Source organism: Equus caballus, chromosome 5, assembly GCF_041296265.1.
Source record: "Equus caballus isolate H_3958 breed thoroughbred chromosome 5, TB-T2T, whole genome shotgun sequence".
In the NCBI taxonomy this organism is placed as follows: domain Eukaryota; kingdom Metazoa; phylum Chordata; class Mammalia; order Perissodactyla; family Equidae; genus Equus; species Equus caballus.
In genome coordinates this window covers 6,440,600-6,463,748 of record NC_091688.1, presented here as the reverse complement: position 1 = coordinate 6,463,748, position 23,149 = coordinate 6,440,600, and the positions used below count along the sequence as shown (strand labels likewise).

The following is a 23,149-nucleotide window of genomic DNA, read 5'->3' as shown; positions in this document are numbered from 1 at the left end:
AGTTACTCTCCAGTATCCTTCCATTTCAGCCTGAAGGACTCCTTTTAAGTATTTTTCATAGAGAAGTTCTGCCATCAGCAAATTCTCTGCATTTTGTTTACCTAGGAATGACTTAATTTTTTTTGGTGTTTGAAGGATGGTTTTGCTTGATATAGAATCTTGGTTGACAGTCTTCTTCTTTAAGCACTTTGAATGTCATCATGCTGTCTTCATGTATCTATGGTTTCTGTTGTTAAATCAGCTGTTAATCTTATTGAGGAGCCTGTGTACATATTGAGCTGCTTTTCTCTTGCTGCTTTCAACATTTTCTTTGCCTTTGGCTTTTGCCAGTTTGACTATGATGTTGTTAGGTGTTGATATCTTTGAGCTTATCTTGCTTGAAGTTTGTGGGGCTTCTTGAATGTGCAGATTAAGGTTTTTCATCAAACTTGAGAAGTTTTTGGCTATTATTTTGTTAAATAATCATTTAGTTCCTTTTCTGCTCTCCTCTTGGGACTCCCATTATGTTTATGTTAGTATGAGTTGGTGTTCCATAAGTCTTTGAGGCTCTGTTTATTTTTCATTCTTTTTTCTTTTTGTTCCTTAGACTGGATGATCTTCATTGACCTGCCTTTTTCATTTGTTGATTCTTTTTCTAGTTCACATCTGCTGTTAAGATTTCTAATAAATTTTTCATTTCAGATATTGTACTTTGCAACTCCAGAATTTCTATTTGGTTTATTTTTTATAGTTTGTATCTCTTTATTGGTATCGTTATTTGGTGAGACGTATTTACAATAGCTGATTTAAAATCTTTGTCTCATAAGTTCAATGTCTGAGCTTCCTCATGGTCAGTTTCTATTGACTGCTCTTATTTCCTGATTATGGGATGTACTGTCCTTTTTCTTTGCATATCTTGTATTTTTTGTTGTTGTTGTTGTTGAAATAATATTGTGGCAACTTGGGAAATCAGATTCCCACTCCCTCTAGGGCTTGTTAGTTTTGCTGTTTGTTTGTTTAATGAGTTTCCTGGATTAATTCTATAAAGTGTGTTCTTTGTGCAGCTCCTGAAGCCTCTGCTCAGTTAGTTTAGTGATAGCTAATGTCTGAATAGAGATTTTCCTAAATGCCTGGCACTAAGTGCCCCAGCCTTTGCTGAGGTGCTCTTTGTGTGTGTGTTGGGGTATGTCCTCAGTGCTCAAGCAGGTAGTTTACAAGGCTTACCCTGCACTTCCTGCTTGTTCATTGCCCCAAGGTTGGCTAGAGGAGAGAGATTAGGTCCTTCTCTGATCTTTCCCTGGCATGTGCACATTCTTGCACATGTACATGGGCGTCTAGCTTCTCATGTTGGAGCTTTTTGAAGACCCTGTGATTATATAATTTCCCAGTTTTTCCTTTTAAAGTGTTTTTATCCGCCTCTTGTTAACTCCAGCTGACAAGGCTGCCACACAGAACTGCAATGTTACTACCAGTAGTTTTCAACAAATGCCCTGAGTGTAAGGCTGTCTTTACAGAGTAAGCTCTGACTCAGGTAAAGTACAGTCATGCACTGCATAATGACATTTCAGTCAATAACAGTCCACGTATACAATGGTGGTCCCATGAGATTATAATGAAGTTGAAAAATTCCTCTTGCCTAGTGACATCATAATGTCATAGCAAAACGTGTTACTCACTTGTTTGGGTGATGCTGGTGTAAACAAATCTGCGCTGCCAGTCTTGTAAAAGTATAGCACATACAATTATATACAATATATAATGCTTGATAATGATAAATGACTATGTTACTGGTTTATGTATACAGTATGCTATACTATTCTTTTTATGGTTATTTTATAGTGTACTCTTTCTACTTAGAAAAAAACATTTACCGTGAAATGGTATGCCGTGTTATTATGACAGCAGCCTCATACATCTCATGTTTACCACATCTTGATTGCATCATTTTCTCTCGTGCTTGATTTCATCTTGCATTGTTTTGTTTGTCATGGCCCCTAAGTCTACAAAATCCACTGCTAATGTTGCCAGTAAGAGACCACACCAAGTGATTGACCTGGAAATGAAATTGAAAGTGATTGAGGACTACAAAGGTGGAAAATCAGTGATGGTTATTGCTCACCAGTCAGGTATGTCCCATTCCACCATAGCTATGATCTTGAAGAGCATGAACAAAGTAGTAGAAGCTGTTTAAGGATCTGTTTCAGTGAAGGCAGCAAGACTAACAAAAATTTGAGAAGGACCTTTATCAGACATGGAGAAATGTCTAATGACCTAGACTGAAGACCAGACACAGAAGTGTGTCCCTGTTAGCACCATGATGATCACAGCCAAAGCAAAAGATTTGTTTGCAATGTTGAAAGAAAAGGCTGGACCCGACTATGATGTTGAATTTACTACTATTTGTGGGTGGTTTAAACTCTTTAAGAATTGTTATTGTTATTCATTACGTAATGTGAAAGTGGGTAGTGAGTATGACCCAGCTTTTCTTTCAAGATGCCCTCCTGAATTGCTGTGCCAGCAAAATGGAAAAGTATTGTTTGGAGAATAACGTACCTTTGAAGATTTTGCTTATTGTTGATAATGCTCCTGGACATCCTCCTTTTATTGGTGATCTTCATCCCAATATCAAAGCAGTGTTTCTTCCTCCAAACACCACCTCTTTGATGCAACCAATGGATCAAGGAGTTCTGGCAGCTTTTAAGGCCTACTACCTAAGGAGGACCATTGCCCAGGCTATTGCTGCAACTAAGGAAGACACTGATGCAGTTCTGGAAGGACTGCAACATCTGTGACTGCATCAAGAACTTTGCTTGGGCTTGGGGTGATCTCACCAAGGAGTGTATGAATGGCATCTGGAAGAAGACACTCAGGAGGTTTGTCTATAACTTCAAAGGATTTGCCAAGGATGAAGAAGTTTCAGAAACCAGTGAGGCTGTGGTTGAGATAGCAAACAACTTTAACTTGGATGTGGATGCAGAGCACTTTGAGGAGCTCCTAGAGGTGGTTCCTGAGCAATTGACTAGTGAGTTGTTGGAACTGGAACAGGAACACGTATCTGAAGAAGAGGCAAGAGGAAAGGAAACTGCTGGAGAAGGAAGAGAAGAACCCCCAAGAAAATTCACAGTGAAGGGTTTAAGAGAGCTTTTGCAGACCTCTGCAAGCTCCTTAAAAAGTTTGAAAATTTGCACCCCCGACACTTTTCATTAATAGGGAAGAATGGTCATGGTATATTATCAACTTATAAGCAAATCTGTGATGAAAAAAAAGAAACAAACCAAGCAAATCACCATGGACCTATTTCTGAAAAACGTGGCACCTCCTCAAGATGAGCCTCAGGCAGATCCTTCAGGAGATATTCCATAAGAAGGCATTGTTATCATAGGAGATGACGGCTCCATGCGTGTTATTGCCCCTGAGGACCTTGGAGATGGAAGGCAGTGATATTGATGATCCTGACCCTGTGTAGGCCTAGGCTAATGTGTGTGTTTATATCGTCATTTTTAACAAAAAAGTTTAAAAAGAAAAAAAATTTTTTAAGTAGTAAAAAGCTTATAGAGTAAGGATATAAAGAAAGAAAATATTTTTGTACAACTCTACAATGTGTGTCTTAAGCCAAGTTCTATTACAAAAGAGTTGAAAAGTTTAAAAAAATAAAAAACATATAAAGTAAAAATTTACAGAGCCAGCCCTGATGGCCTAGTGATTAACATTCAGCGTGCTCTGCTTTGGCAGCCCGGGTTCAGTTCCCAGGCGCAGAACTACACCACTTGTCTGTCAGTGCATGGTAAGTGCCCTATACAAGTGTAGCATTTTTTATCTTTTATGTCGTATTTTTATTGTACCTTTTCTATGTTTAGATACACAAATACCATTGTGTAATAATTGCCTACAGTATTCCGTACAGTAACATGCAATACAGGTTTGTAGCCTAGGAGCAATAGGCTGCCAGTATAACCTGTGTGTGTAGTAGGCTATACCATCTTGATTTGTGTAAGTACACTCTATGATGTTCACACAGTGACGAAATTGCCTGTGACGCATTTCTCAGAATGTATCCCATTGTTAAGTGATGCGAGACTGTAAAGACAGACCCTGGGAATGGAGCTTTCCAGCAAGCACCCAGATAAGTCAGCTAGTGACCATTCTCTGGAGTGGGATTTTAGGGAGTGATAACCTGTTCTGCCTTCAGAAAACTGAGATAAATGAAAGGAGTAAGATGAAATAAAATTTGGAAAATAGGTCAATAACCTATGCCTAAGTTCATGACATTACGGTACATCATTTTCAAAAGTATAGTCTAAGAAATACTGTTCCCTCTGTGTTATAGTGGTAAGTGCCTTTGGTAATACTGGATTAAACAAGGCCAAACCAGATTCTCTATTAAGAAGGACTTCTTGGAGCCTTTGCATGTTAGTGTACGTTGCCTACCTATTTACTTGCCTCCAGAATAATTTTGGAGTCAAGTATATGTTGTACCAGCACTCTGCATTGTGAATATGAATAACATCGTGAAATGTTATTATAAGATGTTTTTTAGTTTGTTTAACAAATGCCTTACTAAGGTGGATTAATAATATAGTGTATTCTTGTTTCATAATCTGGCCAGAAAGCTCAAATAAACTGAACATTTTCATTACCATAATAAATACTGGTAAGTGCAGTACACAAAGTACAGTAGGTCCTGGGTGCCTGTTAACGAGAGTTGAATTATGGTCTCTATATAACACACAGATATTTCGTTTAATTTTTTATTATTTTAAGAGTAGGTAAGCCATGTAACAACACAATTTGAAATTGGTCTCATTACTTTATGTTTACTTAATATATGGTAATTCTTGTTAATCGATTAATTGATTTTACCTTTCTCAAGATAAAACTCTAGCAAGAATGCTTATTATTCTATTCTGAAGCTAATTTTGTGAAAGATTTTTTATGTCTTTAGCATCAATTTACAATGATTAAAATATTAGAATTATTTTTCTGTGTATAAATTTTATTTGGTTATTAGTTTGCTTAATGGAGCTAGTACTAGCCTGCTAAACTGCTTGCTATTTTTTTAGACTTATTCTAGGTTTTTTACTTACTCACTAACGTTAAATCAGATGTTAAAAAAGAAAAAAATTGGTACAACAGTAACAAGATTACAAGTGGAAATGCAAATAAGAAATAAATCGTCTTTTTATTATTTTGTCACTATAACATACTTATTATGTTACTTTATCTGAATCATATTTTATTTTTCTCTTCATAGTTATCAACTTAAAGCTGCGTGTTAAGAGTTTTAAGTTAAACTTGTGTTTCAGTTTTGGAAAGAGTTTTCTGTGTTGGAAAGAAGCATCCTACTTTTTTGTCCCAGTTCTATCTTAGCTTTGTTATTTACTAATAAGTAGACGTTTAAAACCAATCACCCTTTGTACCAGACGCAAGACAAATGATCATTTTTGTATGTCTCCTTTTTCTTTAGAAACTGCCCTTGGTGCACTAGCAAGAGTCCTGAGAGAAGACTGGAAGCAAAGTGTTGAGTTAGCTACAAACATAATTTACATCTTTTTTTGCTTTTCCAGGTAAGTGTAAAAATTAGGAAAAACAAGTGCTAGTCTACATCTGTTTCTCTCTGTCTGTCATTGGCTTAGATTATAGATCACTAGTTCGCTTGATCTTCCTGTGTGTCTGCCCATGCTCTGCCTCTCAACTCTTCTTCTATTTCCCATTCTCTGTCCTCTCTGTTGTTCTTTCATTCAGTCTACACTCACTCATGTATGTACATGTGCACACACACAGTAGGGTAGTATAATGGTTTAGAGCTTAAAAGTGTGTGCACTGTAAGTAATCTGTCTGGCTTTGAATCCAAGTCCTGCTGTTTATTAGCTGTGTGATCTTGGTTACATTACTTAACTTCTCTGTGCCTCAGTTTCTTTATTTGTAAACTGTGGATAAAGTAGTAGCATCCTCTTCGGATAGTTTTTAGAATAAAACCTGACCCAGAGTAAGTGCCAGTAAATGTTCATTTATACACACACATGCATACACACATGTATGTGTGTACAAACACATATCTGTTATGTAGCATATATATTATGTATACATATATATTCTTTGGACAGATGTTTCTTGAAACATTGTGAAAAGTTTCTAGCGAATTCCTAGAGAATTACTTGCCTCTATTCTAAAAATGTGCTAGCACTGGCAAATAAATATTTACTGAACAAATACGTGGATGAATGATTTGTTTAGGAAACATATGCAAAACCTGATTACTAATACTTTACTAGTTTATTCTCTGGTATGAGTTTTATTCAATAATAGAATTGTTATATTCTTAGTTTTGTTAGACAGTAGTCTGAAAACTTATTTTGAGAGTATTTGAATAGATAACATGGTGGCTAATTACAAAAAGTGTGTTTTATTTAATTTCTAACTTAAAAATAATTGCTCTTCAGGTAACAGTAGTATGTTAAAATATAGCTAAAGTAAGCTTATAATTTCAAGTCTTCCTAGTATACTTTTGGTGTATTCATTTATTGAAATATGTATATCAAATTTATTTTCTACAATGTTTGTGCCAGTGTTTACCCATAACAAATTTCCTGAACCCGGAGAAGTATTCCTTTGAATACATACTAAAATTTCTTCTTTAAAGCTTTTCTCAGTTTCATGGACTTATCACTCACTATAAAATTGGAGCTCTATGTATGAATATTATTGATCATGAATTAAAAAGACATGAGCTTTGGCAAGAAGAACTTTCTAAGAAGAAGAAAGCTGATATCCTTTTAGAATGGCATTTCATCCTACTGTTGTTGCCTGTTGTTATAACCTTTGATGGATTGAGATGGTTTTGTTCTTTTTTTATTTCTTTTTGCCATTCACATTTCTTGGAAAAATGCAAGAAAGTGTTGAAGGTTAAGATGAAGATTGAAACTATCAGAATGAATATAGATTGATGTATACTTTTTATCTCTTTCCAACTTTAATTAATTGATAAGATGGGGGTGGACAGATAGTAGTGTCCTGGATAACTGAACTGGTAAGTCTCTAAGTGGGTACACCATTATATCCCCTAAGATCTTTTGATTAGCTGAAGTCTGGCTCACCATTGTTGCTTATGTAGTTCTGTCTATGTAATGAGGTGACTGATTGGAATAGGTGTGATTTTGGTGATGAACATAGTTTTAAATTCTACTTTTCTAAATAAGCCCAAAAATGCTTTTCTTAATGCATACAAATTTGAGAGGCCTGCAGAATGATAGAACCTGTGAAAGGAACCTTGAAAATTATCTGTTTTAACCTATCTTTCAATACAGGAATCTTTTCTACAGATTCCCTTACAAATGGGTTATTTAGTCTCTTCTTTAACAGTGTCACTGATTATTGATTTAGTTCATTCTGTGGCTTGGGATTCTATTTATTATAATGTTCTTTTGCTTAGTGTATTAAAATCCACTTCCCATTAACTTCTATCCCTTGGTTCTAATCTTGCGTACTGAAGTAATATAGAATAAGGATATTCTCTTCAACATCACTTTTCTTATATTTGGAGGTATTTACCATATTGCCTCTACAACTGAATTCTTCTAGATTTAAGGCCCTGGCTTATTCATATCTGTTCTTATATGACGTAGTTTGCAGATCAACAAGCCATGCTAGTAATGTTTCTTTGGACCCAATATTTATTGATCTCTTTAAAAAGGAAAGATATTATTCCTGTTGTGCTGAATATCATGTTTTTTACTTCCCATTCATTGATCCCCAAGACACTATAGAAATGCACCTGCACACACACACAAGCTTAGACTTTTCTTAATTAGAATCTTTCCAGATTTAGAAATTTTCTGTGTATGCTGTAAGCTTCTGACGTCTAGATTGGTATTGACTTAAACTACATAGGTAACTCAGTTAATCCTGGAGACTTCAGATTTTTCCTAGAGTCCCAAGTCTCATGAATGTACCCAAAATTCATTTAAACTGGGTGGGTACAGAGAGAACCGCTAATAGAACTTTTAGCAATAGTTAATTTATACTTTGTTATTGTTTGGTGACAAGAACTGATATTTTAGGACATACCGTATTCCTATAAATGTCAGACACAATTGATTATAAGATACATCATTATTTATGAACCACTCTGAAAGGAAAAAAATGCTTCCAATTAAATTATGACAGATCATGGTTTATAAGACACATCCAAACTCTGGAGATGCTTAGGTGTGGGAAAAACATGTCTTAGAATCAATAGATTACAATAATTGAAAAAATATAAAAATGACCTATCAGAATTCTGTTCCTTTCTCCTGAATTATTACTATTTTAGTAAGTCTTAAGTTTCCGTGCATTTTGATGCAAGTAGCATTCAACAAGGAGATTAGTTTTGAGTGCTTGGGGATCCTGAAGTCAGACTGAAGTAACGTGTTATTTCTTTTTGTAATTTTTTTTTGAGGAAGATTAGCCCTGAGCTAACTGCTGCCAATCCTCCTCTTTTTGCTGAGGAAGACTGGCCCTGAGCTAACATCTGTGCCCATCTTCCTCTACTTTATATGTGGGATGCCTACCACAGCATAGCTTGCCAAGCGGTGCCATGTCCACACCAAGGATCCCAACCAGTGAACCCCAGGCCGCCGAAGCAGAACATGTGCACTTAACCGCTGTGCCACCCGGCCGGCCCCAAGTATCATGTTATTTCTGCAGGTGTCCAGGGAATTATTTGGGGCTGTAAGTTGTAATTATAAAATTTTGTTTACCTCTAACTTTGAGATATTTCTCTTTTGGCATCCAGTCTGAAGACGATGCTAGAAAGTTTTAGATCTAATCCACATCTATTGAATATTCTGGGCATCTGTCTGAAGTGGAATTCAGTATTCCTATTAACTAAATCATTCTCTAAGGTAGTAATCTTTTTGGTTCGTGGACCCACTTGATAATCTGTTAAAAGTTAGAGACTCATTCACATACATAAAATATTTCCATACAGTTTCCGAGGATTCAGGTATTTAGTGAAGCCCAAACATGTGTTCACCCAAGGACTCCAAGCACATCCTTGGACCCTTGGTTAAAAAGTCCTGTTATAACACAATTATTATGCAGAAGAGAGTATTTTAAACTGTTGGTTAGGAAAAATAAGTGGATAGCATTGCACATGAAATTTAGTAGTGCTGTTATTCGTAATGTTTTTCAGTAGGTTTTCTTTGCTTCAATGAGTATGGATGATCCTTAACTTGCTTACTTGATGAAGACCCTGAAAACCAAACGTTGAGGAAAGATTATGAAAAAACCTTTAAAAAATACCAGGGGCTTGTGGTAAAACAGGAACAGCTCTTACGAGGTAGGAATTCCTAAGCAATCAGAAAAGAAATGAAGTGCTTACTCTACATTTTTGTTCCATTGTTTGTCAGATTGGTAAAGCTAATAAGAGAATAATTGAACGTTCTGTAAATTTTAATGTGCTACACATTCTTCTATCTTTAACATGGGTAATAATGTTTTAAATTTCATTCCACTATTTTTCCACCAACAGGCCCCATTCAGCTCTTACATGTATATATGCTTGTAATTTATTTACTCAGATATGATTTTTTAATCCAATGTGTGACCTTTTCAATAATAAGAATCTTTCCTCAAACCCTAATAACTTATATAGTGAATTATTTTATTGCTTTCCTAGAAAATTGATGGAAAAAATTTCAAAATATTTCTATTATTTAATTAAAAAAATAGTGTCTTCTTTCTGGGGTTTATTGAGAGATTTAAAAGTTCGATAATATGGTTTCTCATTGATAAGATGGAAAATCTTATGAAGGTGAGAATGAGGTGGAGCTTCTAAGTATGCATTCAATTCCTGCTTTGTAGTTGACTATTTTTCCAGCTTTGTTAGATGTGATTGACATATAACACTGTGTAAATTTAACATGTACAATGTTATAATTTGATCTATATTATCACCTATCATATATATGTGATATATATGGTAATTTTGCAATATATGCGTAATTATCCATTGTAATTACACATACATTGCAAAATTACCACAATAAGGTTAGTTAGCACATTCTTTACCTCACATAATTACCATTTTGTTGTTGTTGTTATTATTGTGAGAACATTTAAGGTCTACTCTCATAGCCACATTCAGGTGTACAATACCGTATTGTTAACTATAGTCACCATGCTATAGATTAGATCCCCAGAATTTATTCATCTTATAACTGAAGTTTGTACCCTTTGACCAGTGTTTCCCCATTTCCCCCACAACCCAGCCTCTGGTAACCATCAATGTGCTCTGGTTCTGTGAGTTCAATGTTTTTAAATTCCATGAAGAAGTTAGAACATACAGTATTTGTCTTTCTCTGTCTGACATATTTCACTTAGCATAATTTCCTCGAGGTCCATCTGTGTTGTCGCAAATGGCAGAAAATATCCTTCATATTTATGGATCAATAATATTCCATTATATATCTATACCACATCTTCCTTATTCATTCATCCATCAATGGACACAGGTTGCTTCCAGTCTTGACTATTGTGAATAATGCTGCAGTGAACATGAGAATGCAGATATCTCTTTGATATCATAATTTCATTTCCTTTGGGTATATACCCAGAAGTGGGATTGCTGGATCATATAGTAGTTATATTTTTAATTTTGGGGGGAATATCCGTACTGTTTTCCGTAGTGGCTACACCAATTTACATTCCCACCAACAGTGCACCAGGTTCTCTTTTCTCCACATCCTTGCTTACATTTATCTGTTGTCTTTTTGATAATAGCCCTTCTGACAGTTGTGAAATGATATCTCATTGTAGTTTTGATTTGCCTTGCCCTGATGATTAATGACACTAATCACCTTTTCATTTATTTATTGGCCATTTGTATGTCCTCTGGAAAAATGTCTGTTCAGATCATTTGCCCATTTTTTAATCAGACTATTTGTCTTTTTGCTATTGAGTTGAATGAGTTCCTTATATGTCTTAGATGTTAACTCCTTATCACGTATGTGATTTCTGAGTATTTTCTCCCACTCTGTAGGTTGCCTTTTCATTTTGTCGATTGTTTGTTTTGCTGTGCAGAACATTTTAATTTGATGTAGTCCTGTTTGTTGATGTTTACTTTTGTTGCTTGTGCTTTTGGGTGTCATATCCAAAAGAATCATTGCCAAGACTGATGTCAAGGAACTTTTTCCCCGTATTTTCTTCTAAGAGTTTTATGGTTTCACTTCATAAATTTAAGTCCTTAATCAATTTTTAGCTGATTTTTGTGAGTGGTGTAACATAGGGGTCCAATTTTATTCTTTTATATTCGTTTTCTCAGCACCATTTATTGAAGAAACTATCCTTTCCACTGTTGAATATTCTTGGCTCCCTTGTCAAATAGTAGTTGATCTTATATGCATTGGTTTATTTTGAGCTCTTGATTCTGTTCCATTCGTCTATATGTCTGTTTCTATGCCACTAGCATACTGTTTTGATTACTATAGCTTTGTAATATATTTTAAAATGAGGAAGTATGAAGCCTCCAGCTTTATACTTTCTCAAGATTGCTTTAGCTCTTTGGGGGTCTTTTGTGGTTCCATATGACTTTTAGGATTGTTTTTTTCTATTTCTGTGAAAAATGCCTTTGGAATTTTGATAGCAAGGGCATTGAATCTTTACATGTCTTTGGGTAGTATGAACGTTTTAACAATATTTACTCTTCTGATCCATGAACACAGTGTATCTTTCCATTTATTTGTGTCTTCTTCCATTTTGTTCATCAATGTCTTGCAGTTTTCAGTGTATAGATCTTTTGCTTCCCTCGTTAAATTTATTCCTAAGTATGTTATTGTTTTTGATGCTGTTGTAAATGAGATTGTTTTCTTTTTCAAATAGTTAGTTGTTAGTATATAGAAGCACAACTGACTTTTGTATGTAGATTTTGTATCCTGAAACTTTACTGAATTTGTTTATTCTAAGTTGTTCGGTGGAGTCTTAAGGATTTTTCTATATGTGAGATCATGTCTTCAGCAAATGGGCAGTTTTACATCTTCTTTTCAGATTTGTATAACTTTTATTTCTCTTTCTTGCCTAAATGCTCTGGCTAGTTTTTCTGATATTATGTTGAATAAAAGTGGCAAGAGTGGGCATCCTTGCCTTATTCTTGATCTTAGAATAAAAACTTTCAGTTTTTCACTGTTGAGTGTGATGTTGGCAGTGAACCTTTCATATATGGCTATCATTATTTTAATTACTTTCTATTCCTAGTTTTTTGAGAGTTTTATCATGAAAGGATGTTGAATTTTATCAAATACTTTTTCTGTGTCTATTGAGGTGATCGTGTGATTTTATCTTTCTGTTAATGTGATGGATCGTATTTATGGATTTGTGTATGTTGAACGATCCTTGCATCATCCCAGGGATAAATTCCACTTGATCATGGTGTATGACCCTGTTAAAGTGATGGTGCCTTTGGTTTGCTAGTATTTTTTTGAGAATTTTGGCATCATGGTCATCAGGGATATTGGTCTTTAGTTTTCTTTTCTTGTAGCGTTCTTATCTGGCTTTATATCAAGGTAATGCTGGCCTCATAAAATAAGTTTGGGAGTGTTTCTTCCTCTTCAATTCTTTGGAAGAGTTTGAAAAGGATTGGCATTAATTCTTTAAATATTTGGTAGGATTTACGCATGAAGCCATCTGGTTCTGGGCTTTTCTTTCTTTCTTTTTTTTTTTTTTTGAGGAAGATTAGCCCTGAGCTAACATCCGCTGCCAATCCTCCTCTTTTGCAGAGTAAGATTTGCCCTGAGCTAACGTCTGCGCCCATCTTCCTGTACTTTATTGTGGGACGCCTGCCACAGTATAGCTTCATAAGCAGTGCTAGGTCTGCACACAGGATTTGATCCAGCGAACCCTGAACTGCCAAAGCAGTGCACGCGAACCCAACTGGTTATGCCACTGGGCTGGCCCCTCTGGGTTTTTCTTTGGAAGGTTTTTGATTACTAATTCCATCTCCTTACTCATTATTGGTCTGTTCAGGTGTTCTACTCCTTCATGATTCAGTCTTGGTAGGTTATATGTTTCTAGAGGTTTACGCATTTTTTTCTAGGTTGTCCAATTGGTTGGCATATAATTGTTATTAGTCTCTTAACAGCCTTTGTATTTCTGTGATGTAATGTCTCTACTTTCATTTCTAATTTTATTTCAGTCTTCTTTTTTTATTGGTAAGGCTAGTTAAAATTTTGTCAATTTGGTTTCTCTTTTAAAAAAACTCAGTTTCGTGGCTCTTTTCTATTGTTTTTCTAGTCTCTATTTCATTTATTTTCACTCTGATCTTTGTTATTTCCTTTCTTCTACTACTTTGGGCTTTGTTTCTTCTTTTTCTAGTTCCTTGAGGGGTAAAGTTAGGTTGTTTGAGATCTTTCTTTTTTCTTAATGTCAGTGTTTATTACTATAAAATACTTTCCTCTTAGCACTGCTTTTTCTGCATCCTTTAAGTTTTGGTAAGTTGTGTTCTCATTTTTGTTTCAAGATGTTTTTTGATTTTCCTTTAATTTCCTCTTTGACCCATTGATTGTTCTAATGTGTGTTGTTTAATTTCCTCATATTTGTGAGTTTTCCACCTTTCCTCCTGTTATTGATTTCTAGTTTCAAGCCGTTGTGATTGGAAAAGATGCTTGGTGTGATTTCAGTTGTTCTTAATTTGCTAGGACTATTTTGTGACCTAAAGTATTGGTCTCTCATGGAGAATGTTCCATGTGCGCTTGAGAAGAATGTGTATTCTGCTGTTATTGGATGGAATGTTCTATCTATGTCTGTTAGATCCATTTTGGTCTAAAGTATAGTTCAATTTCTCATAGTGGGGTTTTGTTGTTTTCAGGTTTTTCTTATCTTTTGTCAGATTTATCCCTAAGCATTTCATATTTTTTGTTGCTATTGTGAACACTCTTTTTTAAAAAAATCTGAATTTCTGATTATTTGTTGCTAGTATATAGAAATATAATTAGTTCTTGTATATTGGTTCTGTATCCTGCAGCCTTGGTGAACTCACTTATTGATTAGTTCTGGTAACTTTTTTGTAGATTCTACCATATTTTCTACATAGATGGTATGTGTCTGCAAATAAGTTTCATCTTTTAAAATCCAGAAGCCTTTTATTTATATTTTTAGTGTGTTTATATGGTGAATTACATTGGTTCAATTTCAAATGTTGTCAGCCTTGGGCTCCTGGATTAAAATCCACTTACCCTTTTTATATGTTTGTGGATTAAATTTTCTAAAATTTTGTTTATAGTTTTTGCTTCTTTGCCGATAAGGGATATTTGTGTGCAGTTTTCTTATAAAATCTTTATCTGGTTGTGGCATCATGGTAATGCTGGCTTCATAGATTGAGTTGGGACATATTCCCTCTTATTCAACTTTCTGGCAGAGTATGTGCACAATTGGTATTATTTCTTCTTTAAATGTTTTATTTAATGTGAAGCCATCTGAGCCCTGGAGTTTTCTCTATGGAAATATTTTAAGCTGCAAATTCAATTTCTTTAACAGATGTAGTACTATTCATGTTCTCTATTTTTTCTTGAGTGAGCTCTGGTAGCTTGAATCTTTAAAGGGATTTGTGCATTTCAGGTTGTTCTATGTTAGTATTCCCTTATTATTCTCTTAATATGTATAAAATCTGTAGTAATATTTTCTGTCAATCCAGAAATTGGTACCTTATGTCTTTTTTTCCTCCTGATTGTTGTAGTTGGAGGATTATCAATTTTTTGAACTTCTCAACCAACTTTTGGTTTCATTGATTTTCTATGTATTTATGTTTTCTATTTCATTGATTTTTTTTTCTGATCTTTTTTATTTCCTTTGTTCAGCTTACTTTGGGTTTAATTTGCCCTTTTTGTAATTTCTTAAACTGGAAGCTGAGGTCATTCATCTAAGACCTTTCTTCTTCTATGATGAAGATATTTAGGGCTATAAATTTCTCTTTAAGCATTGCTTTGGCAGCATCTCACAGATTTTGATATTTCCTGCTTTCATTTTCATTCAGTTCAAAATACTTTCCAATTCCCATTTTTCTTTCTTCTTTGACCCATACTTTATTTAAAAGGGAGTCATTTTGGTTCCAAATAGTTGGGGATTTCTCAGAGATCTTTGTGTTACTGATCTGCCTTCTCCCTTTTTTATAATTTTTTTTTTCCTGAGGGAGATTCTCCCTGAGCTAACATCCGTTGCCAATCCTCCTCTTTTCTTGAGGGAGATTAGCTCTGAGCTAACATCTCTGCCAGTCTTCCTCTATTTTTTTTCTATGTGGGGCACTTCCACAGCCTAACTGGTGAGTGGAGAAGGTCTATTGGCCCTGAGCTAACATCTTTGCCAATCTTCCTCTGTTTTTTTGTATGGGATGCCGCCATAGTATGGCTTGACGAGTAGTGCTAGGTCAATGCCCAGGATCCCAACTTGCAAACCCTGGGCTGTCGAAGCAGAGTGCTCGAACTTAACCACTGTGCCACTGGGCTGGCCTCTTTTTCGCTTTTTTGAATGGCTGATAATCTTTGACTGGATGCTCGACAGTGTGAAGTTTACATTGTTATGTGTTGGATATTTTTTTATTCCTGTAAATACTCTTGAGCTTTGTTCTGAGACGTAGTTAAGTTGCTTGGAAACAGTTTGATTCTTTTGGATCTTGATCTTATGATTTGTTAGTCTGGACATGAGTAGTATTTATTCTAAAGCTAAGTATTCCTAACTACTAAGGTAAAACCCTCTGAGAACTCTACCCAAGGCCCCGTGAATTATGGAGTTTCCAGAATGGCTGGTAGAAACAGGCATTATTTCCAGCCTTGTGTGTGCACCATGTACTTTTTCTTTTAATTCTCTCATTTTATTCTGTCCCCATCATTAGTCAGATTCATAACACATGTGGCTAGTCAGTTCTCTACTCAATACACAAGGTAATTGTCTATAGAACTCCAGTGTTCTCTCTCTGTACAGCTCTCTCCTCTCTCCTCTCTTTTCTGTGAACTCCAGCCACCTTGGCTTACGGGTCTCTGCATTCCATCTCTTCAACTCAGGGATTCTTATGGCTTCTTGCTGTTGGGCAATCAGAGGGCTGTCTTGTTTGTTTCTTATCTCTCGATCAGTATCCTTCACTATCTGATGTCCAGTGTTGTGAAAACCTTCATTTCATGTATTTTAGTCCGTTTTTTTGTTGTTGTTTGGAATGAGGGTTTGAAATCTAGTCCCTGTTACTCTATTGTATTAATTTCCTAGAGCTGTCAAAACAAAGTACCACAAACTGGATAGTTCAAAACAATAGAAATTTATTCTATCACAGTTCTAGGAGCTAGAAAGCCAAAATTATGGTGTCAGCAGGGCCATGCTCCTGAAGACTCTAGAGAAGAATCTTTCCTTTGTCTCTTCCTAGCTTTTGGTGGCTCCTGACAATCCTTGGTGTTCCTTGGCTTGTAGCTGCATCACTTCAGTCTCTGCCCCTATCTTCACATGGCCTTCTCATTACATCTGTCACTATTGTGTCCTCTTCTCTTCTTATAAGGACACTAGTCATTGGATTCAGGGTCCCTCCTAATCCTTATGATCTCATCTTAACTAATTACTTACTGCAAAGACCCTATTTCCAAATAAGGTCAAATTTCGAGGTTCTGGGTGGACATAAATTTTGAGACAACACTATTCAACCCACCACATCTATCTTGGTTGCAAGGAGAAGTCTACTACATGCTTTTCCCCAGAACTTTAAAATCTTTTAGTAGTGCCTTGCATGGAAAGTCAGCATGATGCAGTAGTCTGAAAGTGTGAGCTTTGAATTCTGATGGGCTTGAATTTTAATTTAGCTTGACCACTTTCTTGCTGTGTGGCTAGGGCCAATGATTGAACTTTTCTGAATTTGGAGTTCCCATCTGTAAAATTTTTTGTAATACTTTCCTCATAAGTTACTGTTTAAATATTAGCTAGTACAGTGCCTAGCCTACATTAGGTACTTAATTAGTGTGAATTGCCTTTCCATCTCAAATATTTGTTAAATAAATTAAATTTAATGTTTTTGTATATGCATATATTCCTTCTCTGCATAAAGGTCGAGAGATGGTTTATAAGAATACATGGAGTGAAATACTAAAATAATGAGTAAAATCAATGCCCTAAGAGAGAAAAAAGACTATGTTGACAATAATAGCCTACATAACTCTGACAGAAACCATTCAAGTCTTAACTCTGAAGCTTCCTGCCAGTCAAGGCAAAATGGAAAACATTATCTGTTACATAATTCTCATTGTCGAAAGGGAAGAATTATATGAGTTTCTAATGAGAACCTAGGCATTTTTATTACAGGTATCTAAAAGAAATTTTACTTAGAACTAGTAGAAAGTGACCTCAACTTTGTCTACAGTAGCGATTGTATTAGTCAATTTTATATGGCCATTTCCTACAGTGACTATCAGAAAATTAGTTGGAATGTGAAAAATAGGTTTTAGGATTCTCAAATTCAGCACTAACTATACTATACATTTTGGATTATAGCTCTTTTTAAACAGCAGCCCTTAGTTGTTGAAGTTTTACCTTGTTTTGTACGTGTATAACATTATTTTCCCATTTGCCTGTTTTATTACTTGCTAACGTAAACCTTTAATTACCATTTGATTATTACTTATCTTTAGGCTCCAACAGGGTAGGAACAATTGTCGTATTTTGATTATTGTGTCCTTCTCAGTATCATAAGAATATTAATTTAGATATATTATATGCTTTATTTTATATAACATGTATCACTCATTAATAGTAAATGTTTTCTAAGGAATGAGTTAATAACTAGTTAGAATTTTCAAAATAATATATTCTTAGAACTAGTTAAAATTTTCAAAATAATATATTCTTAGAACTACATCTGTTATTTTGGTGAGTAGAAACAATTTATTAAATTGTTTATTCAATGTGCCAATCATTTAACTCTCATTTATTTTGCTTTTCTAGTTGCTCTTTATTTGCTTCTGAATCTTGCTGAGGATACACGTACAGAACTGAAGATGAGGAACAAGAACATAGTTCACATGCTGGTGAAGGCTCTTGATCGGGACAATTTTGAGCTGCTTATTCTAGTTGTATCATTCTTGAAGAAACTCAGCATTTTTATGGAGAATAAAAATGATATGGTAACTTATATTGAAACATTCATGTTCACCACTTTCAAGTTAGAACATTTTGATAAAAGTGAACATGTTATCCTCCTACTAAGATAATTCTGAATGAAAATTTTACTATAGTAATAACTCACTTGAATGGCTTCATGAGAAAATATATTCCAGGAGCCGGCCGGGTGGCATAGTGGTTGGGTTCCCACGCTCTGCTTCGGCGGCCCAGGGTTCACTGGTTTGGATCCTGGGTGTGGACCTACACACCGCACATCAAGCCAGGCTGAGATGGCATCCCACATAGAAGAACAAGAAGGACCTAAAATTAGGATATACAACTATGTACTGGGGCTTTGGGGAGGAAAAAAAGAGGAAGATTGGCAACAGATATTAGCTTAGGGCCAATCTTCCTCACCAAAAAAAAAAAGAAAAGAAAATAGGTTCCATATTAGTTAATATTCCAGATAATTGAAACTTTCTGGATAAAAATCTTTTTCTGGTATATTGTATAGGATGAATCTTTCCATATTAAACGTAATATATGGAATCTAATTTAAGATTCTGCTTCAGAGTCATCTGGCCTTATTATCTTCCCCTAAAGTATTTTTTTCTCCTTCGTTTCTGATATTGGAAATGTGTGGAATTACAGTTTAGCCCAATCTTTTTTTTCTCATCTGCCATTCCAGTTGGTAGCAGTTGTTGATTCTGTTTCTTAAGTGTCTCTTGAAGCTATCCCTTCTTTTTGTTCCTGGTGCCATTATATTAGTTCATGCCTCTTTATACCCTCTTCATTTCTTGTTTGAATTGTTATAGTAGGCTCCTTTTTGCCGTCTCATGATGATGCAATAGTCTGAGAAATACAAGTTGATTGTGTATTATTTCCTCTTCTGAAAAATATTCATAATACAGTAATATTATAAAGATAGAATAAAAATTATCTTTTTTCCACATCATTAAAAAGTCTTTGTTAGCACAGTGTTATGTTGAATAGATCATACATTAACTGTACTTTGTTTTCAGATATTAAGTTGTTTATAATATTAGCTATTACAAGTAATACTTCAGAGGACACATTTGTACATGCATCTTTGTCTATATTTCTGACTATTTTCTTAAGATATATTCCTAGAAATGGAATTATTGGATCTTTGGCCTTAACTCCATAGATGACCATTTTAGAACTATATGCTGATACAATCGTTATAAGACTGTGTATTATTGGTATATGTGGGTTCTTCTTCAGGTAGTCTAAATACATAGTATTTCTACCTACTCTTTTGTCTTCTTTTAAAATCAAATGAACTAAGAAGTAGCTTATGATTGTTAAATGACATGGAAAGCTCTTTGAAAACCTGACTGATTTATCAGATTTAATAAGTGCCTTGAATTCTGATACTTGAAATATATGAAATTTAATTTTACCCACAGATATTTAGTATCGTTTTCATCATTAGTATATAATTATTGATGATCACTATATGCCAGATATTGTTTTAAGATTGAATTTGCTTAGATTAATCAAAAACATGTTTTTTGTTTTCATTGAGCTTATATTTAAGAATATGATGACATGGTGACATGTATACTCCTAAGTAGTTAGAGTGTGGCTAAATTGTTGCTTCCCCTGACTATAAGTTGAAGTATATTCTTCCGTTTATGTGTTTAGATTAAATTCACCTTTAGTAGGGTCACAAAACTCAAATAGATTTGCTCAGCAGGTATCTACTATGTGTTGATTAGATTTGTATTTAGGTAGTACACTTCTTATGTGTCCATCTGTCAAAAGTGATCTCAAGAAAATTACTAAAAGTTATTTTCTGCTGAGATCATTTATTTGGAAGATACAATATAAATTGTCTCAGCAAACCTCATTTTTTATTGAGGAGGGAAAAACTGAGGTTCAGAGGAGGTAATTCATCCAAGGTCCTAAGAATAATTTGATGAGCCAGATTTTTACTGTAGATAGTATGCATTTCATCTTTTATTGTGAAAGAAATGCATTTTATTTAAGGGCATTGTAGAATCAGAATTTTTAGATCTTAGCTGGACCTTACATCTATGTCTAGATTTAGTGAATTACCTCCTAATTTGTAGATGAAATAGCAGAGGATCAGAGAGGTTAAGTAATTTGCTGAAGGAAACATCTCCATGTATTTGGCTTCCCTACTCTTTCTCTCTGCCTCCAGAGCAAAAAATTTTTTTGTCTATGTTTTTTCAAAAAAAGAAGATTTTTAGCAACATTAAGTGTAAGCAGTTTTTGAATGGCTTCCAGAAACACTGAAAAAGAATTACTTAAAGGCTGAAATAAATTTGCTAATAGATTATTGATAAACTGTCACTTTACATAGAATGTTTATTAAAAGTATTAATTAACTATAAATTCCATTTTATGGACATAGAATAGAGAGGGCATTGCATGTTGAGACAATTGCTAAATTTAGCTTTGGGGATTGGTCTTTTATCAACCAGAAAGACATGATTAGAAGTCTGTGCCTAGTGTTTAACCGTCTAATTGGACCACGTGACACGTATTTTACATTCCATTCTCTGCAATGGAAATACAAATTAATAAAAAAACCTATCCAGGTTACTTTATTATTAAGTTTACTATAACAACCAGTGTGTAGTCTTGCTTTTTCAAAGGAAAAATCATACTTAATATAATTAGTAACAGATGAAGCCTGTAGCAATTTTATTTAGAAAGGATGAAAGGGAGGGGTGGCTGATCTATTTGTGAAGTTGTATTATTTATTTAAATAAAGTGTTCGTTTTACTATTGAGCATGTGAACTAATACTGACCTTGTTTTTGAGTTCTATATTTTAAAGGAAATTTAGTTTGCTTTAAAAAAAGTCTTTCAATTGATAATTTAAATTATTTTCATATTTTTTATATTAATACAATATAACAAAAAGGGAATAAGTCATACTAGAATATGATTTTAAGAGGAACAACAAAGAGGATATATTTTCTTTGGGTTGCTTACTTTCTTGTTACTAAGTTTTGAGAATTCTTTTTATATTTTGAATGAGTCTTTTATTAGTTATATGTTTTGCAAGTATTTTCTTCTTCTGTGTGGCTTGTCTTTTCATTCTTCCGTGAAGAGTAGAAGGTTTTAGTTGTTTTGAGGTCTAGTATATCAAAAAGTATTTTTAATGGATTGTGTTTTGGTGTTGTATCTAAGAAAAATCTTTGCCTAATTCAAGGTCACAAAATTTCTTCCTACATCTTCTGTGAGAAGTTTTGTAAGGTTTGTGTCGTTTTTTGCTGTTTCTCTTTTAATCAATGATCCATCCATTTTTAGTTAATTTTTTATATCGTGCAAGGTATGGATCATTTTTTTTTGTTTTTTCTGTTTTTGTTTTTTTGAGGAAGATTAGCCCTGAGCTAACATCTGCTGCCAGTCTTCCTCTTTTTGCTGAGGAAGACTGGCCCTGAGCTAACATCCATGCCCATCTTCCTCTACTTTATATGTGGGACAGCTACCACAGCATGGCTTCCAAGTGGTGCCATTTCTGCACTGGGGACCTGAACTGGCAAACTCTGGGCCACCAAACTGGAATGTGCGAACTTAACTGCTGAGCCACCGGGCTGGCTCCTGGCTGATGATTCATTTTGAATATGGATGTCCGATTGTTCCAGCACCATTTGTTGAAAAGACTGAATTGCCTTTGCACCATATTGAAATTCTCTTTCTACCTTTGTTGAAAATCAATTGGCTTTATATGTGTGGTTCCATTTTTGGACTCTTTCTTTCCTGTTCCATTGATCCATATATCTGTGCGTTCACTGATAGAGTTTTGTCTTGATTACTGCAGCTTTATAGTAAGTCTTGAAATTAGGTAGTGTAAGGCCTCAAATGTTGTTATTCTTTTTCAAAATTGTTCTGGCTGTTTCAGATTCTTTACTTTCCATATTCATTTAGAATAAACTAGTCTATTTCTTTAAAAAACAAATCCTGGAATCTTGATTGGAGTTTCATTGAATCTGTTAGCAGGATTCAATATGTTAGCCATATTGGATTTCCAACCCATGGACATGGTACAGCTCTCCATTTAATTAGGTCTTTCTTGATTTCTTCCATCATTTTGTAGTTTTTAGCCTACATATTTTGCACATATTTTGTTATATTTATACCTAAGTGTTTTACCATTACAAATGGTAGTTTTTAAAAATGAAATTATCAGTTTCCTATTGTGGATAGTATATAGAAATACAGATTTTTTCATATTGACCTTGTATCTTGTGACTTTGCTAAATTCATTTTTTAGTTGTAGTTGCTCTTTGTTTATTCTTGGGGATTTTCTTAGTAGATAATTATCTGTAAATAGAAAGTTTTATTTCTTCCATTCTAATCTGTTTGCTTTGCTATTTATTTTTTAGTCTTATTGTACTGGATAGGTCCTCTAGTATGAGGTTAAAAAGAAATGCTGTGAGTGGACATCCCTACCTTGTTATTGATCTTAAGAGGAAAGCAGTGTCTTTTACTATTAAGTATAGTGTTATCTAGGTTTTTTTGTAGATACCCTGTAAGTTTAAATAAGTTCTGTTCTATTTCTAGTTTGCTGAGACTTTTTGTCATGAATGGATGTTGGATTTTGTCAAATGCCTTTTCTGCGTCAATTGAGCTGCTGGTTTTTCTTCTTTAGATTGTTGATATAGTGAATTGCATTGATTGACTTTCAAAAGTTGAGCCAGTCTTGCATTCACGGGATAAACACGACTTGGTCATGATACATTGCCTTTTTATGTATTACTAGATTTGATTAGCTAATATATTGTTGAAGTTTATTACATCTATGTTTATGAGGGATTACTAGTTTATAGTTTTCTTATAATGTCTTGGTCTGATTTTGCTATTAGGATAAGTGTGGCCTCATAGAATGAGTTGGGAAGCATTCTCGCTTCAATTTTTCTGGAATGGTTTGTGTAGAATTGGTACTATTTCTACTTAAATGTTTACTAGAATTCACCAGTAAAAAAGTCATCTGGTCCTGGAGTTTCTCTCTTTGAATTCTTTAATACCTGTAAGACTATTTAGGTTATCTATTTCTTTTTGAGTGGTTGCTT

General features: G+C 34.5%; 1 protein-coding gene across 8 annotated transcripts in view; it reads left to right on the top strand.

Annotated features, from left to right (window-relative positions):
• Nucleotides 1-23,149, top strand: part of KIFAP3 (kinesin associated protein 3) — a 178,893-nt gene that overhangs the window by 55,182 nt on the left and 100,562 nt on the right. For all 8 annotated transcript variants that reach the window (XM_023640529.2, XM_070267657.1, XM_023640528.2 and 5 more), the window contains 4 exons: nucleotides 5,444-5,543; nucleotides 6,620-6,744; nucleotides 9,200-9,298; nucleotides 17,923-18,101. In XM_023640529.2, the coding sequence (XP_023496297.1) occupies nucleotides 5,444-5,543; nucleotides 6,620-6,744; nucleotides 9,200-9,298; nucleotides 17,923-18,101 (503 nt within the window). The remainder of the gene's footprint in view (nucleotides 1-5,443; nucleotides 5,544-6,619; nucleotides 6,745-9,199; nucleotides 9,299-17,922; nucleotides 18,102-23,149) is intronic.